Here is a 17,727-nt window from a genome sequence, read left to right as displayed (position 1 = left end):
CCGTTTCACATTGGGATGTGTTACTCCATGCCCTGACCAGTGTTCTGATGAGATGACAGGCCATCCCTCTGCAACTGCACATGCGCACGCATGCGGAATATTGTCGGGATGCAGATCTGTCGAGTTATGCGACGAGACACACAATTCGATAGAATACCGGCTGTGTGCGCTACCATGCAGATGTCATAATGGCGCTGTTAGCGGAGAGCGAGAGAAAGTCGTGTACCAACAACGCTGCCGAAATGGGTGAATTTAAGCTACCATACGAAAGTATTGATGTGGAGTCTGACACAGAATTACCGTTTCACATTTGATGGATTTTCACATTTGATGGATTACTCCGCGCCCTCACCGCTGTTGGAGTGACGCTTCCTCACAATAAGCCTCGCCGTCTGAATTACCTACAGAAAAATAAACCCTGCCAACGATGGAATTGGATTGGAATGGGAATAACCCCCTTGGGTCTGATGATTTGCGGATGTTCATGCTGTTATATGGTTGCCGTTTTACTCCTTTTAAAGCTCAATTTGTGACCGTATAACCAGCATGAACGTCCGTAAATCATCAGACACAACAGGGTTATTCCATAACAGGGATCGACATTAACGCTTGTCCGATTGTCCGGGAGAAGTGTAAAATGTGACCAGACACGCAAGATGCTCAAATCTTTGTTCGACCGGACAAGTAGCTTTTGGTTTAAAACTTTCAAATTCTTTATTTTCATCGCTCTGAACCAAAATACCTGACCTTTGCCTTTTTGTTTTTTATTTACATCACGTCTTGTCTCGCACCTCGCGAGAAAGCGTATTCGGTTTTTCCCGCCACTCTCCATGCAGCGGATATTCGGAAAACATGATATCAGTGTGTGCGCGAGACCACTGTATGGAGTGTGTGTGTTTGTAGTAGAGACTGACATTTTTTTCGGGAATCCCACGGGATGGGAGTCAACTTTGCTATTTATCACGTGATTGGGACGGTACGGGATTAAAAATTCACGGGAGCAGACGGGAGCGAACCAAGGTTTTAGGCAGCGGCTGTCCTGCCGTCATTTGAGCGGTCAATTTTCGATGAAGACGCCGAAAAAATAGCGTGCGGCTTTGCTTAAAGCCGTCTAAAATTAAGACCGGGTCCGATCGCTGCAGCCGCGCGCGTGTGTGTGTGTGTGCGTGTGTGTGTGTATGTGCGTGCGTCGGCTGGCTGCGAGGACAGAGGGGGGCGGGGGAGGAGCGCATTGAGCGCAGAGTGAAACGCTACACAAACTAAACTGGCGCTGCCTTTATTTCTCTCTGGACTGTTCTAACGGTACGTCCTGTTCACACCGTGTGCGCGTGTCGGTGACAGTTATACTGAAATTATGAGATGAAATAAATTGGTCAAAATTCCTTAAAAAGAGAATATATGAATGAACGGAATAAAAATGACACGTGTGTTTAACCCCTTAATGCCTGAATTTATATAGCTGTATATAAAAAAATGTTTTGTGTGTTTTTGCCTTTAAGTCAATCAATCAATCAATTTTATTTATATAGCGCCAAATCACAACAAACAGTTGCCCCAAGGCGCTTTATATTGTAAGGCAAGGCCATACAATAATTACGTAAAAACCCCAATGGTCAAAACGACCCCCTGTGAGCAAGCACTTGGCGACAGTGGGAAGGAAAAACTCCCTTTTAACAGGAAGAAACCTCCAGCAGAACCAGGCTCAGGGAGGGGCAGTCTTCTGCTGGGACTGGTTGGGGCTGAGGGAGAGAACCAGGAAAAAGACATGCTGTGGAGGGGAGCAGAGATCAATCACTAATGATTAAATGCAGAGTGGTGCATACAGAGCAAAAAGAGAAAGAAACAGTGCATCATGGGAACCCCCCAGCAGTCTAAGTCTATAGCAGCATAACTAAGGGATGGTTCAGGGTAACTTGATCCAGCCCTAACTATAAGCTTTAGCAAAAAGGAAAGTTTTAAGCCTAATCTTAAAAGTAGAGAGGGTGTCTGTCTCCCTGATCCGAATTGGGAGCTGGTTCCACAGGAGAGGAGCCTGAAAGCTGAAGGCTCTGCCTCCCATTCTACTCTTACAAACCCTAGGAACTACAAGTAAGCTTGCAGTCTGAGAGCGAAACGCTCTATTGGGGTGATATGGTACTATGAGGTCCCTAAGATAAGATGGGACCTGATTATTCAAAACCTTATAAGTAAGAAGAAGAATTTTAAATTCTATTCTAGAATTAACAGGAAGCCAATGAAGAGAGGCCAATATGGGTGAGATGTGCTCTCTCCTTCTAGTCCCCGTCAGTACTCTAGCTGCAGCATTTTGAATTAACTGAAGGCTTTTCAGGGAACTTTTAGGACAACCTGATAATAATGAATTACAATAGTCCAGCCTAGAGGAAATAAATGCATGAATTAGTTTTTCAGCATCACTCTGAGACAAGACCTTTCTAATTTTAGAGATATTACGTAAATGCAAAAAAGCAGTCTTACATATTTGTTTAATATGCGCTTTGAATGACATATCCTGATCAAAAATGACTCCAAGATTTCTCACAGTATTACTAGAGGTCAGGGTAATGCCATCCAGAGTAAGGATCTGGTTAGACACCATGTTTCTAAGATTTGTGGGGCCAAGTACAATAACTTCAGTTTTATCTGAGTTTAAAAGCAGGAAATTAGAGGTCATCCATGTCCTTATGTCTGTAAGACAATCCTGCAGTTTAACTAATTGGTGTGTGTCCTCTGGCTTCATGGATAGATAAAGCTGGGTATCATCTGCGTAACAATGAAAATTTAAGCAATGCCGTCAAATACTGCCTAAGGGAAGCATGTATAAAGTGAATAAAATTGGTCCCAGCACAGAACCTTGTGGAACTCCATAATTAACCTGAAGATTCCCCATTTACATGAACAAATTGTAATCTATTAGATAAATATGATTCAAACCAACGCAGCGCAGTGTCTTTAATACGTATGGCATGCTCTAATCTCTGTAATAAAATTTTATGGTCAACAGTATCAAAAGCAGCACTGAGGTCTAACAGAACAAGCACAGAGATGAGTCCACTGTCTGAGGCCATAAGAAGATCATTTGTAACCTTCACTAATGCTGTTTCTGTACTATGATGAATTCTAAAACCTGACTGAAACTCTTCAAATACACCATTCCTCTGCAGATGATCAGTTAGCTGTTTTACAACTACCCTTTCAAGAATTTTTGAGAGAAAAAGAAGGTTGGAGATTGGCCTATAATTAGCTAAGATAGCTGGGTCAAGTGATGGCTTTTTAAGTAATGGTTTAATTACTGCCACCTTAAAAGCCTGTGGTACATAGCCAACTAATAAAGATAGATTGATCATATTTAAGATCGAAGCATTAAATAATGGTAGGGCTTCCTTGAGCAGCCTGGTAGGAATGGGGTCTAATAGACATGTTGATGGTTTGGATGAAATAACTAATGAAAATAACTCAGACAGAACAATCTGAGAGAAAGAGTCTAACCAAATACCGGCATCACTGAAAGCAGCCAAAGATAACGATACGTCTTTGGGATGGTTATGAGTAATTTTTTCTCTAATAGTTAAAATTTTATTAGCAAAGAAAGTCATGAAGTCATTACTAGTTAAAGTTAAAGGAATACTCGGCTCAATAGAGCTCTGACTCTTTGTCAGCCTGGCTACAGTGCTGAAAAGAAACCTGGGGTTGTTCTTATTTTCTTCAATTAGTGATGAGTAGTAAGATGTCCTAGCTTTACGGAGGGCTTTTTTATAGAGCAACAGACTCTTTTTCCAGGCTAAGTGAAGATCTTCTAAATTAGTGAGACGCCATTTCCTCTCCAACTTACGGGTTATCTGCTTTAAGCTGCGAGTTTGTGAGTTATACCACGGAGTCAGGCACTTCTGATTTAAAGCTCTCTTTTTCAGAGAAGCTACAGCATCCAAAGTTGTCTTCAATGAGGATGTAAAACTATTGACGAGATACTCTATCTCACTTACAGAGTTTAGGTAGCTACTCTGCACTGTGTTGGTATATGGCATTAGAGAACATAAAGAAGAAATCATATCCTTAAACCTAGTTACAGCGCTTTCTGAAAGACTTCTAGTGTAATGAAACTTATTCCCCACTGCTGGGTAGTCCATCAGAGTAAATGTAAATGTTATTAAGAAATGATCAGACAGAAGGGAGTTTTCAGGGAATACTGTTAAGTCTTCAATTTCCATACCATAAGTCAGAACAAGATGTAAGATATGATTAAAGTGGTGGGTGGACTCTTACATTTTGAGCAAAGCCAATTGAGTCTAATAATAGATTAAATGCAGTGTTGAGGCTGTCATTCTCAGCATCTGTGTGGATGTTAAAATTGCCCACTATAATTATCTTATCTGAGCTAAGCACTAAGTCAGACAAAAGTTCTGAAAATTCACAGAGAAACTCACAGTAACGACCAGGAGGACGATAGATAACAACAAATAAAACTGGTTTTTGGGACTTCCAATTTGGATGGACAAGACTAAGAGTCAAGCTTTCAAATGAATTAAAGCTCTGTCTGGGTTTTTGATTAATTAATAAGCTGGAATGGAAGATTGCTGCTAATCCTCCGCCTCGGCCCGTGCTACGAGCGTTCTGGCAGTTAGTGTGACTCGGGGGTGTTGACTCATTTAAACTAACATATTCATCCTGCTGTATCCAGGTTTCTGTAAGGCAGAATAAATCAATATGTTGATCAATTATTATATCATTTACTAACAGGGACTTAGAAGAGAGAGACCTAATGTTTAATAGACCACATTTAACTGTTTTAGTCTGTGGTGCAATTGAAGGTGCTATATTATTTTTTCTTTTTGAATTTTTATGCTTAAATTGATTTTTACTGGTTATTGGTGGTCTGGGAGCAGGCACCGCCTCCACGGGGATGGGGTAATGAGGGGATGGCAGGGGGAGAGAAGCTGCAGAGAGGTGTGTAAGACTACAACTCTGCTTCCTGGTCCCAACCCTGGATAGTCACGGTTTGGAGGATTTAAGAAAATTGGCCAAATTTCTAGAAATGAGAGCTGCTCCATCCAAAGTGGGATGGATGCCGTCTCTCCTAACAAGACCAGGTTTTCCCCAGAAGCTTTGCCAATTATCTATGAAGCCCACCTCATTTTTTGGACACCACTCAGACAGCCAGCAATTCAAGGAGAACATGCGGCTAAACATGTCACTCCCAGTCCGATTGGGGAGGGGCCCAGAGAAAACTACAGAGTCCGACATTGTTTTTGCAAAGTTACACACGATTCAATGTTAATTGTAGTGACCTCCGATTGGCGTAACCGGGTGTCATTACTGCCGACGTGAATTACAATCTTACCAAATTTACGCTTAGCCTTAGCCAGCAGTTTCAAATTTCCTTCAATGTCGCCTGCTCTGGACCCCGGAAGACAATTGACTATGGTTGCTGGTGTCGCTAACTTCACATTTCTCAAAACAGAGTTGCCAATAACCAGAGTTTGATCCTCGGCGGGTGTGTCGTCGAGTGGGGAAAAACGGTTAGAAATGTGAACGGGTTGGCGGTGTACACGGGGCTTCTGTTTAGGGCTACGCTTCCTCCTCACAGTCACCCAGTCGGCCTGCTTTCCCGGCTGCTCGGGATCTGCCAGAGGGAAACTAACGGCGGCTAAGCTACCTTGGTCCGCACCGACTACAGGGGCCTGGCTAGCTGTAGAATTTTCCACGGTGCGGAGCCGAGTCTCCAATTCGCCCAGCCTGGCCTCCAAAGCTACGAATAAGCTACACTTATTACAAGTACCATTACTGCTAAAGGAGGCCGAGGAATAACTAAACATTTCACACCCAGAGCAGAAAAGTGCGGGAGAGACAGGAGAAGCCACCATGCTAAACCGGCTAAGAGGTAGTAGCTGCGCTAAGCTAGCGGATTCCTAAAAACACACAAAGTGAATAATGTGTAAATAATTTAGAGGTGATTCAGCAGAGGGAGTGCTTTAGTTAAGGCACGTGAAGATTACACTGAAACAAATCGTTATCTAGGTAACTAGATCAATCTAACTGCGCAGATTAAACAGCTAACAGATACAGCAAAACACCGCTGTGCTCCGGAACAGGAAGTGATACAGTACCGCAGTGAGAGCCAACCACCAGTAGAGGCAAGCAAGGAAAGCAAGGAGAAGATGGTAAATAATGTTGAGATTATTAATTTCACTTTTGCACAAAAAATAAATAGTAATTTTGTTATTTTGGTAATGACTTTATGTTATAATATAATAATAATAATAATAATGGTATGTTGCAAATTTGCGACAACAGGCATACTGGTCAATTTGGTATGTTGCATATTTGAGTCAAATATTGTAGCATAGTATATGCGACAATAGGCGTTAAGGGGTTAAAAAAAACCTGATGTGGAGAAACTGCAGTGATGTTCAAAAGCAGAAATCACATAAAGCAGCTGAGAACTCTGAACTTTAACAGGCTGTTTTTTTTACCAAGATATTTATTTTAGAGGACTTAATGTAGTTGTTTTATGTTCAAGCACAAAACGTGACTGAGGAGGAGAAAAAAAGAGGAAATGAACTCTAGTCTGAATAAAAATACAAGCTGCTGATTTTTATTTTTCAAAGTTATTAGGCTGCAGCTCTGCGTTTCATTTATTTCAAAGTAAGTTACCGCTTGTTATTTTCAAAAATCACAAGTCAAATCAGTCTGCATTGTTCCGTTTTTCCTGCACGTTTGTGTATTTTTTCCTTCTTTACAAGAGTTTGGTTTTTGTTTGTTCTACTAAAAAGTTTTAAAAAACAATAAAATGTTAACTTTTCCTTATAGCAGTTCTTTAATTTCAGAAATGGAATAGAAACAACCACAAATAAAAAAGTTGGGACTGTATGTAAAATTAAGATAAAAATAAAAAAGTTGTTATATTCCCAGTTTCTCCTCTCACACACACAGAAGCCAAACATTCTTCCAAAGTTGTCTTGGTGGCTTCCCTCACTTGTCTTCTTCCAGCATGGACATTTAGTTTTTGAGAACTGCCTACCTGACACAGATTTACCATAAAGTACCACACTGTTTCTATTTCTGATTGATTGATGTAAATAAAGTCTAAGAAAGAGAGTTGGAAATGTTCATGTATTCATCCTCTGACATTTCCCAAGAAAACTGGCTGTAAACTTTATTAACTAATTCTAAAAAAACACCTCCGTGTTGGAAGTCTCACAGGACATGTTGTGGCATGTCCAGCTGTTACACAATTTCTCGGATACTCACTCAACTGAAAAGCCATTGAAAGCCGTCTGAATCTTCTGAATGGTTTCCTACACGGAGGTGTTTTTTTTGTTGTGCGCAATGAGCGGCTCCGTGCCGGCGTGAAATCCTCCGCACGTCTTTCATTACAAAATGTCCTGTAACAGTGGAATGTGCCGCAAAAGTGCTATGTCCAGCTCTCTTGCCATTTCTGTGGTAGTCACACGATGTCCCGGATCAACACAGCGTTCAATTTAGAAATGATCTGGTCGTTCAAGCCTGTCGATGGCCGCTCAGTGCGCTGCGCGCCCTCTGTCGCTGTGGGCCATCTTTAAAAAGGTTTTAACAGTCTTTAATCCGTGTGACGCCAACAGAATCTTCACCGAAATCCATCTGAATCTTTCGAATGGTTTCCAACTGGCTGTCTCTAACAGTTTCTGAAAAAAAATTCATGGAGCAAAGCGGCAGTCTCTCAGCCATTTCACTGACAATAAAAATCCGACGAGGGGGGTGGACAAGTGCTCACTCAAAGCTTGCCCACAGGTGAATGACGCAACCGACAGGCGTGAAAAAACTCACGCATGCGCACGAAGGGTCAAGCTTGGCTGATGCAATCACACGTGATTAAAATCCATATAGTTTTTGAAAAAAATAAAAAGGTCAGTTACTTTTTGGACAGACCTCATAGATGTGATAAATATTTAATCTGAATCTCAGTCCCATAAAATGTTGAAATGTAATGATTTTTCTATTTCAGCTGCAGTTCTTATGTTGGAATATTAAAGTTAAAGTACTTACAAACAAAATAAGTTTGACAGGTTTTTATAAAGTGACAAGTCAGAGCAAAGTATATGTGATAAATATTTAATTTGAATCTTACTCTCGGGTTGTCTGGACAACCAGCTTTTCCTATAGGACAAGTAAACTGCCAGGGGTACTTGTCCTATGGACAAGTACACTAAAAAGCTTAATGTCAATGCCTGCATAATTTTGATTCTGACAAAACATCAACAGTGATTCAACACAAATGTAGATTCTTCCAAAGTTTCTGGGTGAAATAATACTGTTGCTTTGCTTCAGCTGGCTGGCTCGCTGCTGCATATACACTTCAGAGAGCAGAGCTGCCCTCACTTCCTGGAGAGAGCAGGAAATGACAGGGACAGAGGCTGCACGACTCTCTGAAATGTTGGTGACTTTTGGAAACAAACACACATGTAAAACGTGATATATTAAGGCTAGCACAATTATCATCTTCACTGTTATAATTCGAATGGTAAGTTGATACAGTAATTATCGTAACGGGCTGAATTGACACCTTAAGTCACTGCTTATTGTACACGTTTTTCCAGCTATACAGTAAAACTGCACCAGTCCAGTACCCTAAAGACTTGGACCTTCATTTTCTTGCAAATACATATGTCACCATCACCAAACATGTCAGCAACTCCATAAGTCCTTCCATGCAACTCTCGATTTTGTAGGCTGAGATCCCAGTGACATGAGGATAATTCTCCGAATAAGTAACCCTTGTTCTTTTGATAATCTGATTTAATTTGGGGGACAAATCTGTGTATATACACTCAACAAAAATATAAACGCAACACTTTTTTGGTTTTGCTCCCATTTTGTATGAGATGAACTCAAAGATCTAAAACTTTTTCCACATACACAATATCACCATTTCCCTCAAATATTGTTCACAAACCAGTCTAAATCTGTGATAGTGAGCACTTCTCCTTTGCTGAGATAATCCATCCCACCTCACAGGTGTGCCATATCAAGATGCTGATTAGACACCATGATTAGTGCACAGGTGTGCCTTAGACTGCCCACAATAAAAGGCCACTCAGATTTGAGGGAGCATGCAATTGGCATGCTGACAGCAGGAATATCAACCAGAGCTGTTGCTCATGTATTGAATGTTCATTTCTCTACCATAAGCCGTCTCCAAAGGTGTTTCAGAGAATTTGGCAGTACATCCAGCCAGCCTCACAACCAGACCATGTGTAACCACACCAGCCCAGGACCTCCACATCCAACATGTTCACCTCCAAGATCGTCTGAGACCAGCCACTCGAACAGCTGCTGAAACAGTCGGTTTGCATAACCAAAGAATTTCTGCACAAACTGTCAGAAACCGTCTCAGGGAAGCTCATCTGCATGCTCGTCGTCCTCATCGGGGTCTCGACCTGACTCCAGTTCATCGTCGTAACTGACTTGAGTGGGCAAATGCTCACATTCACTGGCGTTTGGCACGTTGGAGAGGAGTTCTCTTCATGGATGAATCCCGGTTCACACTGTTCAGGGCAGATGGCAGACAGCGTGTGTGGCATCGTGTGGGTGAGCGGTTTTCTGATGTCAGTGTTGTGGATCGAGTGGCCCATGGTGGCGGTGGGGTTATGGTATGGGCAGGCGTCTGTTATGGACGAAGAACACAGGTGCATTTTATTGATGGCATTTTGAATGCACAGAGATACCGTGACGAGATCCTGAGGCCCATTGTTGTGCCATACATCCAAGAACATCACCTCATGTTGCAGCAGGATAATGCACGGCCCCATGTTGCAAGGATCTGTACCAGTTCCTGCCAATATCCAGCAACTTTGCACAGCCATTGAAGAGGAGTGGACCAACATTCCACAGGCCACAATTGACAACCTGATCAACTCTATGCGAAGGAGATGTGTTGCACTGCATGAGGCAAATGGTGGTCACACCAGATACTGACTGGTATCCCCTCCCAATAAAACAAAACTGCACCTTTCAGAGTGGCCTTTTATTGTGGACAGTCTAAGGCACACCTGTCCACTAATCGTGGTGTCTAATCAGCATCTTGGAATGGCACACCTGTGAGGTGGGATGGATTATCTCAGCAAAGGAGAAGTGCTCACTATCACAGATTTAGACTGGTTTGTGAACAATATTTGAGGGAAATGGTGATATTGTGTATGTGGAAAAAGTTTTAGATCTTTGAGTTCATCTCATACAAAATGGGAGCAAAACCAAAAGTGTTGCGTTTATATTTTTGTTGAGTGTAAGTTTGCATATTAGGATGAAGTGATTTTGTTTTGGGCAACACGGGCTTAGTGGTTAGCACTGTTGCCTCACAGCGAGAAGGTCATGGGTTCAATTCCTGTGGCCTTTCTGTGTGGAGTTTGCATGTTCTTCCCGTGTTTGCGTGGGTTTCCTCCGGGTGCTCCGGTTTCCTCCCACATCCAAAGACATGCGGGTTAGGTGGATTGGGATCTTTAATTTAATTTAATTCTATGGCTGCTGGGATAGGCTCCAGCCCCCCGCGACCCTTAAATGGACTAAGCGGTAGAAGATGAATGAATGAATGATTTTGTTTTGAAACATGATAATATCCTTCCATCCATTTTCTGGACCCATTACATGATGGACAACATAAGCACTCCCTGTGTAGATTAATTAATTACATTTTGGTGACTTAATTTGCATCTTAATGAGTATGATAACAAAATGTGAAGATGAGACGTCTGCCCAACACAGGCCTTGAGGCCCATTGGTGCTGGTGCTTTTACCTGTATTCTATATCATGAAGCTGGTGAGTCCACACTTAGATGCCAGTCCAAAGCAGGTTACTTCCCCAGATAAGGTTGGTAGCCATTGATGTGTCTTGTCCAAGGACACAGCCAGGTAGTGTGACTGGGAATCGAGCACACATCTAAATATTGGTAGCTGAATGCCTTAATCCACTGACCTACCTGTTCTACATTATATGAAAGGCACGCCAAATGATGGACTTAATTTTTAATTCAAGGATCTCAATGTGCCTCAATGTTTTGCACAATACTGTATGTTTTAGACAGTTTATGAAGACAGTGTTCTTGTTCTTCATCTGTCTTGTTTCTGGTTCTCTTACCTTTAGACTAGTGTTCTGAGATCCAGGCCTTTTCTGGTGGAGTTTGTCTACGATGGACCTCCTCACACTAGCTAAAATAGATGAGGAGCTGGACTCCAATGAGGTGAAAGAACTTTGCTTCCTGTGTCTTGATGTCATCCCCAGGAAGCGGTTGGAAATGGTGAGTGCAACAACTCCATGTTGTTTACTGAGTAAGTAAGATAAATGTCTCACTGGATAGAAACGTTCAGCACTAGTGAACTGTCAGTGATAACATACATAAATTCTGCATATAAACCACAATAACTTAATCTTAGATTATTTTTTTTTCCATCTTCTGCAGACATCTGACTGTATTAATAACTTTGCTTTTTCAAAACACAAATACACCCACATGTCACAGTCCATGTCCACAGAAAATGACACAGAGCACCTAAAGCAGGGAACATAAAATAAAAATGTGGATAATTTAAAAATGGGTTTTGGGGAAAATATTCAATATCACTAAAACTTTGTATTTTTATTCATCCCTTATCTATAGATGCCATCCTTTTTCCACTTTTAACTTGGTTTCCAACAAAGAAGGTCAAACCCAATTTTGAAATATGAAGAATGACTACTGTCAAATTGATATCATATTAAAAGATTTAATGAATCAAATTAATGTAATTCCCAAATGTACATCAACCCATTTAACATTAAATGGTGTAAGTTAGGGCTACATGAAGTTGGATGGGAGACTCAATTTGCATTTATTGTCGTCATTATGTGTAAATGCAGCATTACAACCCCTGGCAAAGAGTATGGAATCACCGGCCTCGGAGGATGTTCATTCAGTTGTTTAAATTTGTAGAAAAAAAGCAGATCACAGACATGACACAAAACTAAAGTCATTTCAAATGGCAGCTTTCTGGCTTTAAGAAACACTATAAGAAATCAAGAAAAAAAATTGTGGCAGTCAGTAACGGCTACTTTTTTAGACCAAGCAGAGGGAAAAAAATATGGACTCACTCAATTCTGAGGAAAAAATTATGGAATCACCCTGTAAATTTTCATCCCCAAAACTAACACCTGCATCAAATCAGATCTGCTTGTTAGTCTGAATCTAAAAAGGAGTGATCACACCTTGGAGAGCTGTTGCACCAAGTGGACTGACATGAATCATGGCTCCAACACGAGAAATGTCAATTGAAACAAAGGAGAGGATTATCAAACTCTTAAAAGAGGGTAAATCATCACGCAATGTTGCAAAAGATGTTGGTTGTTCACAGTCAGCTGTGTCTAAACTCTGGACCAAATACAAACAACATGGGAAGGTTGTTAAAAGCAAACATACTGGTAGACCAAGGACGACATCAAAGTGTCAAGACAGAAAACCTAAAGCAATATGTCTCAAAAATCAAAAATGCACAACAAAACAAATGAGAAACGAATGGCAGGAAACTGGAGCCAACGTCTGTGACCGAACTGTAAGAAACCGCCTAAAGGAAATGGGATTTACATACAGAAAAGCTAAACGAAAGCCATCATTAACACCTAAACAGAAAAAAACCAGGTTACAAATGGCTAAGGAAAAGCAATCGTGGACTGTGGATGACTGGATGAAAGTCATATTCAGTGATGAATCTCGAATCTGCATTGGGCAAGGTGATGATGCTGAAACTTTTGTTTGGTGCTGTTCCAATGAGATTTATAAAGATGACTGTTGTGTGGGCCGCTGAAGAGGAGGTACTGCTGGCCCACCACCACCAGAGGGCGCCCTGCCTGGAGTGCGGGCTCCAGGCACCAGAGGGCGCTGCCGCCGACGAAGGCTGTCAGGCTGACAGCTGTCACCCATTACTAGACACAGCTGACTGCACTCAGGACGGAGTATATCAGCAGGACAGCGTCTCCACCTCAGTGCCGAGATACCGCCTTGAGATTAAGGTAACCTACTCTGCTAGTATATATTTTGAGGACTCTGATAAACCTTGCTAAACTATTTCAGGACAGCTGATTACAGAAAGCACCTTGCTTGGATAAGTACTCACCTTCCTGCTTCATTATTTCAAGAGGTGGAGGCGGCTTCTCCCCTCTCCGTCTACTGGGTGCTGTCGCACCCATACCTGTGTGTTTGTGCTCTTTTAGGACCAGAGACAATCCATTTACAAAGGCAGCGCGGAGGGCAGTGCTATTCCAGCCGGATCTCGCTGCCGCGATGCGGAAGGCGACTGCATAGGCAGCTGCGCTCCGACGTCCCTGTCGTATGGACAGTAATGCGGTTGAAGCGGACTCTCCTCTGTTGGGATGATCGAACACCGTTCTGAGCTCCCGTACAAACCCGTCGTATGACTGAAGGAGCCGTGAGCTCTGTTCCCAGAGCGCTGTAGCCCAAGCGCGTGCCTCCCCGCGAAGCAGATTTATCACATAAGCTACCCTGCTAGCATCAGCTGCGTACATCACGGGACGCTGAGCGAAGACGAGCGAACATTGCATAAGGAAGTCCGCGCACGTCTCCACACAGCCGTCGTACGGTTCTGGAGGGCTTATGTATGCTTCAGGGGACGGAGGAAGGGGCCGTTGAACAACCAGTGGAACGTCATTCTCACACGCAGGGTCCTCGGGAGGGAGAGCCGCAGCGGCGCCCGGAGGGCGCGCTTCCATTTGTGCGGCGAGAGCCTCCACCCTGCGGTTTAGGAGAACGTGCTGCTCGGTCATAAAATCGATCCGAGTGGTTGAAAGCGGTGAGGATCCGCTGCAACTCACCGATTACCCCTCCCGAAGCCGCCGCTGCGCCCTGTTCTTCCATTGGCCGTTCAACAGCCGGTTGACGCCCCTCGGGATCCATGACGCTGGCCGAGATATCCTGTTGTGAAAGTGTAGGTACACGGACCCACAACAGGGGGCGCAATGAACGGACAATAGAGAAAGGTGAATAACAAGTTTTACTGTTGTGAACAGGGCACAACCAATACAACAATTAATACTTTGTAAGTCGAAATCTGCTGGTGTTGTGTGGGCAGGCTCGAAGGTAGGAGACGTCCGTCCCCGTCGAACCGGAACCACCCAGATTTCCTCTGCCACCGAAAACCAGGAGTACTGGAACCGCCAAGTCCCGAATTCCCAGGTGGCCACTGCCTTCGCTCGTCGGATCCGGTACTGCTGGCGGGAAAGAGCACAACACACAGGTATGGGTGCGACAGCACCCAGTAGACGGAGAGGGGAGAAGCCGCCTCCACCTCTTGAAATAATGAAGCAGGAAGGTGAGTACTTATCCAAGCAAGGTGCTTTCTGTAATCAGCTGTCCTGAAATAGTTTAGCAAGGTTTATCAGAGTCCTCAAAATATATACTAGCAGAGTAGGTTACCTTAATCTCAAGGCGGTATCTCGGCACTGAGGTGGAGACGCTGTCCTGCTGATATACTCCGTCCTGAGTGCAGTCAGCTGTGTCTAGTAATGGGTGACAGCTGTCAGCCTGACAGCCTTCGTCGGCGGCAGCGCCCTCTGGTGCCTGGAGCCCGCACTCCAGGCAGGGCGCCCTCTGGTGGTGGTGGGCCAGCAGTACCTCCTCTTCAGCGGCCCACACAACAATGACTGCCTGAAGAGAACATGTAAATTTCCACAGTCATTGATGATATGGGGCTGCATGTCAGGTAAAGGCACTGGGGAGATGGCTGTCATTACATCATCAATAAATGCACAAGTTTACGTTGATATTTTGGACACTTTTCTTATCCCATCAATTGAAAGGATGTTTGGGGATGATGAAATCATTTTTCAAGATGATAATGCATCTTGCCATAGAGCAAAAACTGTGAAAACATTCCTTGGAAAAAGACACATAGGGTCAATGTCATGGCCTGCAAATAGTCCGGATCTTAATCCAACTGAAAATCTTTGGTGGAAGTTGAAGAAAATGGTCCATGACAAGGCTCCAACCTGCAAAGCTGATCTGGCAACAGCAATCAGAGAAAGTTGGAACCAGATTGATGAAGAGTACTGTTTGTCACTCATTAATTCCATGCCTCAGAGACTGCAAGCTGTTATAAAAGCCAGAGGTGGTGCAACAAAACACTAGTGATGTGTTGGAGCGTTCTTTTGTTTTTCATGATTCCATAATTTTTTCCTCAGAATTGAGTGATTCCATATTTTTGTCCCTCTGCTTGGTCTAAAAAAGTAACCGTTACTGACTGCCACAATTTTTTTTCCTGATTTCTTATAGTGTTTCTTAAAGCCAGAAAGTTGCCATTTAAAATGACTTTAGTTTTGTGTCATGTCTGTGATCTGCTTTTTTTCTACAAAATTAAACAACTGAATGAACATCCTCCAAGACTGGTGATTCCATAATTTTTCCAGGGGTTGTAGTTAGAAAACCTGAACTAGTGACTGTGCTTGGAAAAAATATACATATATAACAATTATATGGTTCCAACATTTTATTCAACCAAATTATAATACAATTTTCAACTAATTCTTCTGGGGAAACACTCATAAAATGTGAAATTTTGGAGCTGTTTAACAGTAAACCTCAAACACATGAAAATGTAAAAGGTAGATAAAAACTTTTTACACTACATGAGCCCTTTAACAATTATCTGATTGTAAGCAAGACTGCTTTTGTTTTAAAATTTGCTCCTCAAAAGTTAAATCCTAGATGAAAAATGTAATGAATCATGCTTTTACCACAATTTGTCGTGTTTATACATGGCTGTTCATGATTAAGAGTTAAACGATTGTGGAATGCAACAGTCCGCTGGTTCAGAAAACAGACATTTTGACTATTTCCATGACTACTAAGATATATATATATATATATATATATATGCTCGATATTGCCTTTTTTGCCGATATTTGATATGCCGATATTGTCAAACACTGAATTTCCGATTCCGATATAAACCGATACCGATATAAACTAATACACATCATGCCTGTCATAAAGTTTAAGCATGACCCACCTTCACTATGATGCCACACTATATGTATTTCACAAAGTACCATTGTAAAGCATAAGAACAGCACTTCAACTATAGGAAAATGGCAATGCGATATTTATTTTCAACATTTTGCCTCAAACAGTTTGGTAAATGCTCTTCCTGAGCTTAACCTAACAATGCCCATTCAAACAAGGGAAACATATTTTTTTCTTCACAAATAGCAAAAATATTTACCTATCCAGTACAACTGTATTGCACATAATTTAATGTAAACAAAAATAATTTGCAGTGTAGGTTATCCTACTATAAAAAACACCGTTCTAATATGAGGTATAAAACACTTTAAAAAGTGCAAAATTCTAAAGAGCAAATATAAAACAAAAGTGCAAAAGTCTCAGTGCTTTGCCCAGTACCTGGGCTAAATGTACAAACTGGGCTCATTCTATCTTGTATGAAACAAAGAATCAAGAACATAGAAATTAAAAGGCACCCAATACAACCCCTGGAAAAAATTATGGAATCACCGGCCTTGGAGGATGTTCATTCAGTTGTTTAATTTTGTAGAAAAAAAGCAAATCACAGACATGACACAAAACTAAAGTCATTTCAAATGGCAACTTTATGGCTTTAAGAAACACTATAAGAAATCAGAAAAAAAAATTGTGGCAGTCAGTAACGGTTACTTTTTTAGACCAAGCAGAGGGAAAAAAATATGGACTCACTCAATTCTGAGGAAAAAATTATGGAATCATGAAAAACAAAAGAACGCTCCAACACATCACTAGTATTTTGTTGCACCACCTCTGGCTTTTATAACAGGTTGCAGTCTCTGAGGCATGGAATTAATGAGTGACAAACAGTACTCTTCATCAATCTGGCTCCAACTTTCTCTGATTGCTGTTGCCAGATCAGCTTTGCAGGTTGGAGCCTTGTCATGGACCATTTTCTTCAACTTCCACCAAAGATTTTCAATTGGATTAAGATCCGGACTATTTGCAGGCCATGAGTTTGACCCTATGTGTCTTTTTGCAAGGAATGTTTTCACAGTTTTCGCTCTATGGCAAGATGCATTATCATCTTGAAAAATGATTTCATCATCCCCAAACATCCTTTCAATTGATGGGATAATAAAGTGTCCAAAATATCAACGTAAACTTGTGCATTTATTGATGATGCAATGACAGCCATCTCCCCAGTGCCTTTACCTGACATGCAGCCCCATATCATCAATGACTGTGGAAATTTACATGTTCTCTTCAGGCAGTCATCTTTATAAATCTCATTGGAACGACACCAAACAAAAGTTCCAGCATCATCACCTTGCCCAATGCAGATTCGAGATTCATCACTGAATATGACTTTCATCCAGTCATCCACAGTCCACGATTGCTTTTCCTTAGCCCATTATAACCTTGTTTTTTTTCTGTTTAGGTGTTAATGATGGCTTTTGTTTAGCTTTTCTGTATGTAAATCCCATTTCCTTTAGGCGGTTTCTTACAGTTCGGTCACAGACGTTGACTCCAGTTTCCTCCCATTCATTCCTCATTTGTTTTGTTGTGCATTTTCGATTTTTGAGACATATTGCTTTAAGTTTTCTGTCTTGACGCTTTGATGTCTTCCTTGGTCTACCAGTATGTTTGCCTTTAACAACCTTCCCATGTTGTTTGTATTTGGTCCAGAGTTTAGACACAGCTGACTGTGAACAACCAACATCTTTTGCAACACTGC

At 41.9% G+C, this 17,727-nt stretch overlaps 1 protein-coding gene across 2 annotated transcripts in view; it reads left to right on the top strand.

The window, feature by feature from the left end:
- Window positions 1–17,727, top strand: part of casp8 (caspase 8, apoptosis-related cysteine peptidase) — a 59,236-nt gene that overhangs the window by 7,134 nt on the left and 34,375 nt on the right. The window contains exon 2 of one of the 2 annotated variants that reach the window (XM_034183651.1): window positions 11,116–11,264. In XM_034183651.1, the coding sequence (XP_034039542.1) occupies window positions 11,157–11,264 (108 nt within the window). In that variant the 5' untranslated portion in view covers window positions 11,116–11,156. Of the gene's footprint in view, window positions 1–11,110; window positions 11,265–17,727 lie in introns of both variants that reach the window. The other variant, XM_034183650.1, reaches the window with a different exon arrangement.

The sequence above is a fragment of the Thalassophryne amazonica genome, chromosome 12 (assembly GCF_902500255.1).
Source record: "Thalassophryne amazonica chromosome 12, fThaAma1.1, whole genome shotgun sequence".
Classification (NCBI taxonomy): Eukaryota; Metazoa; Chordata; class Actinopteri; order Batrachoidiformes; family Batrachoididae; genus Thalassophryne; species Thalassophryne amazonica.
This window is presented reverse-complemented; position numbering and strand designations above follow the sequence as displayed.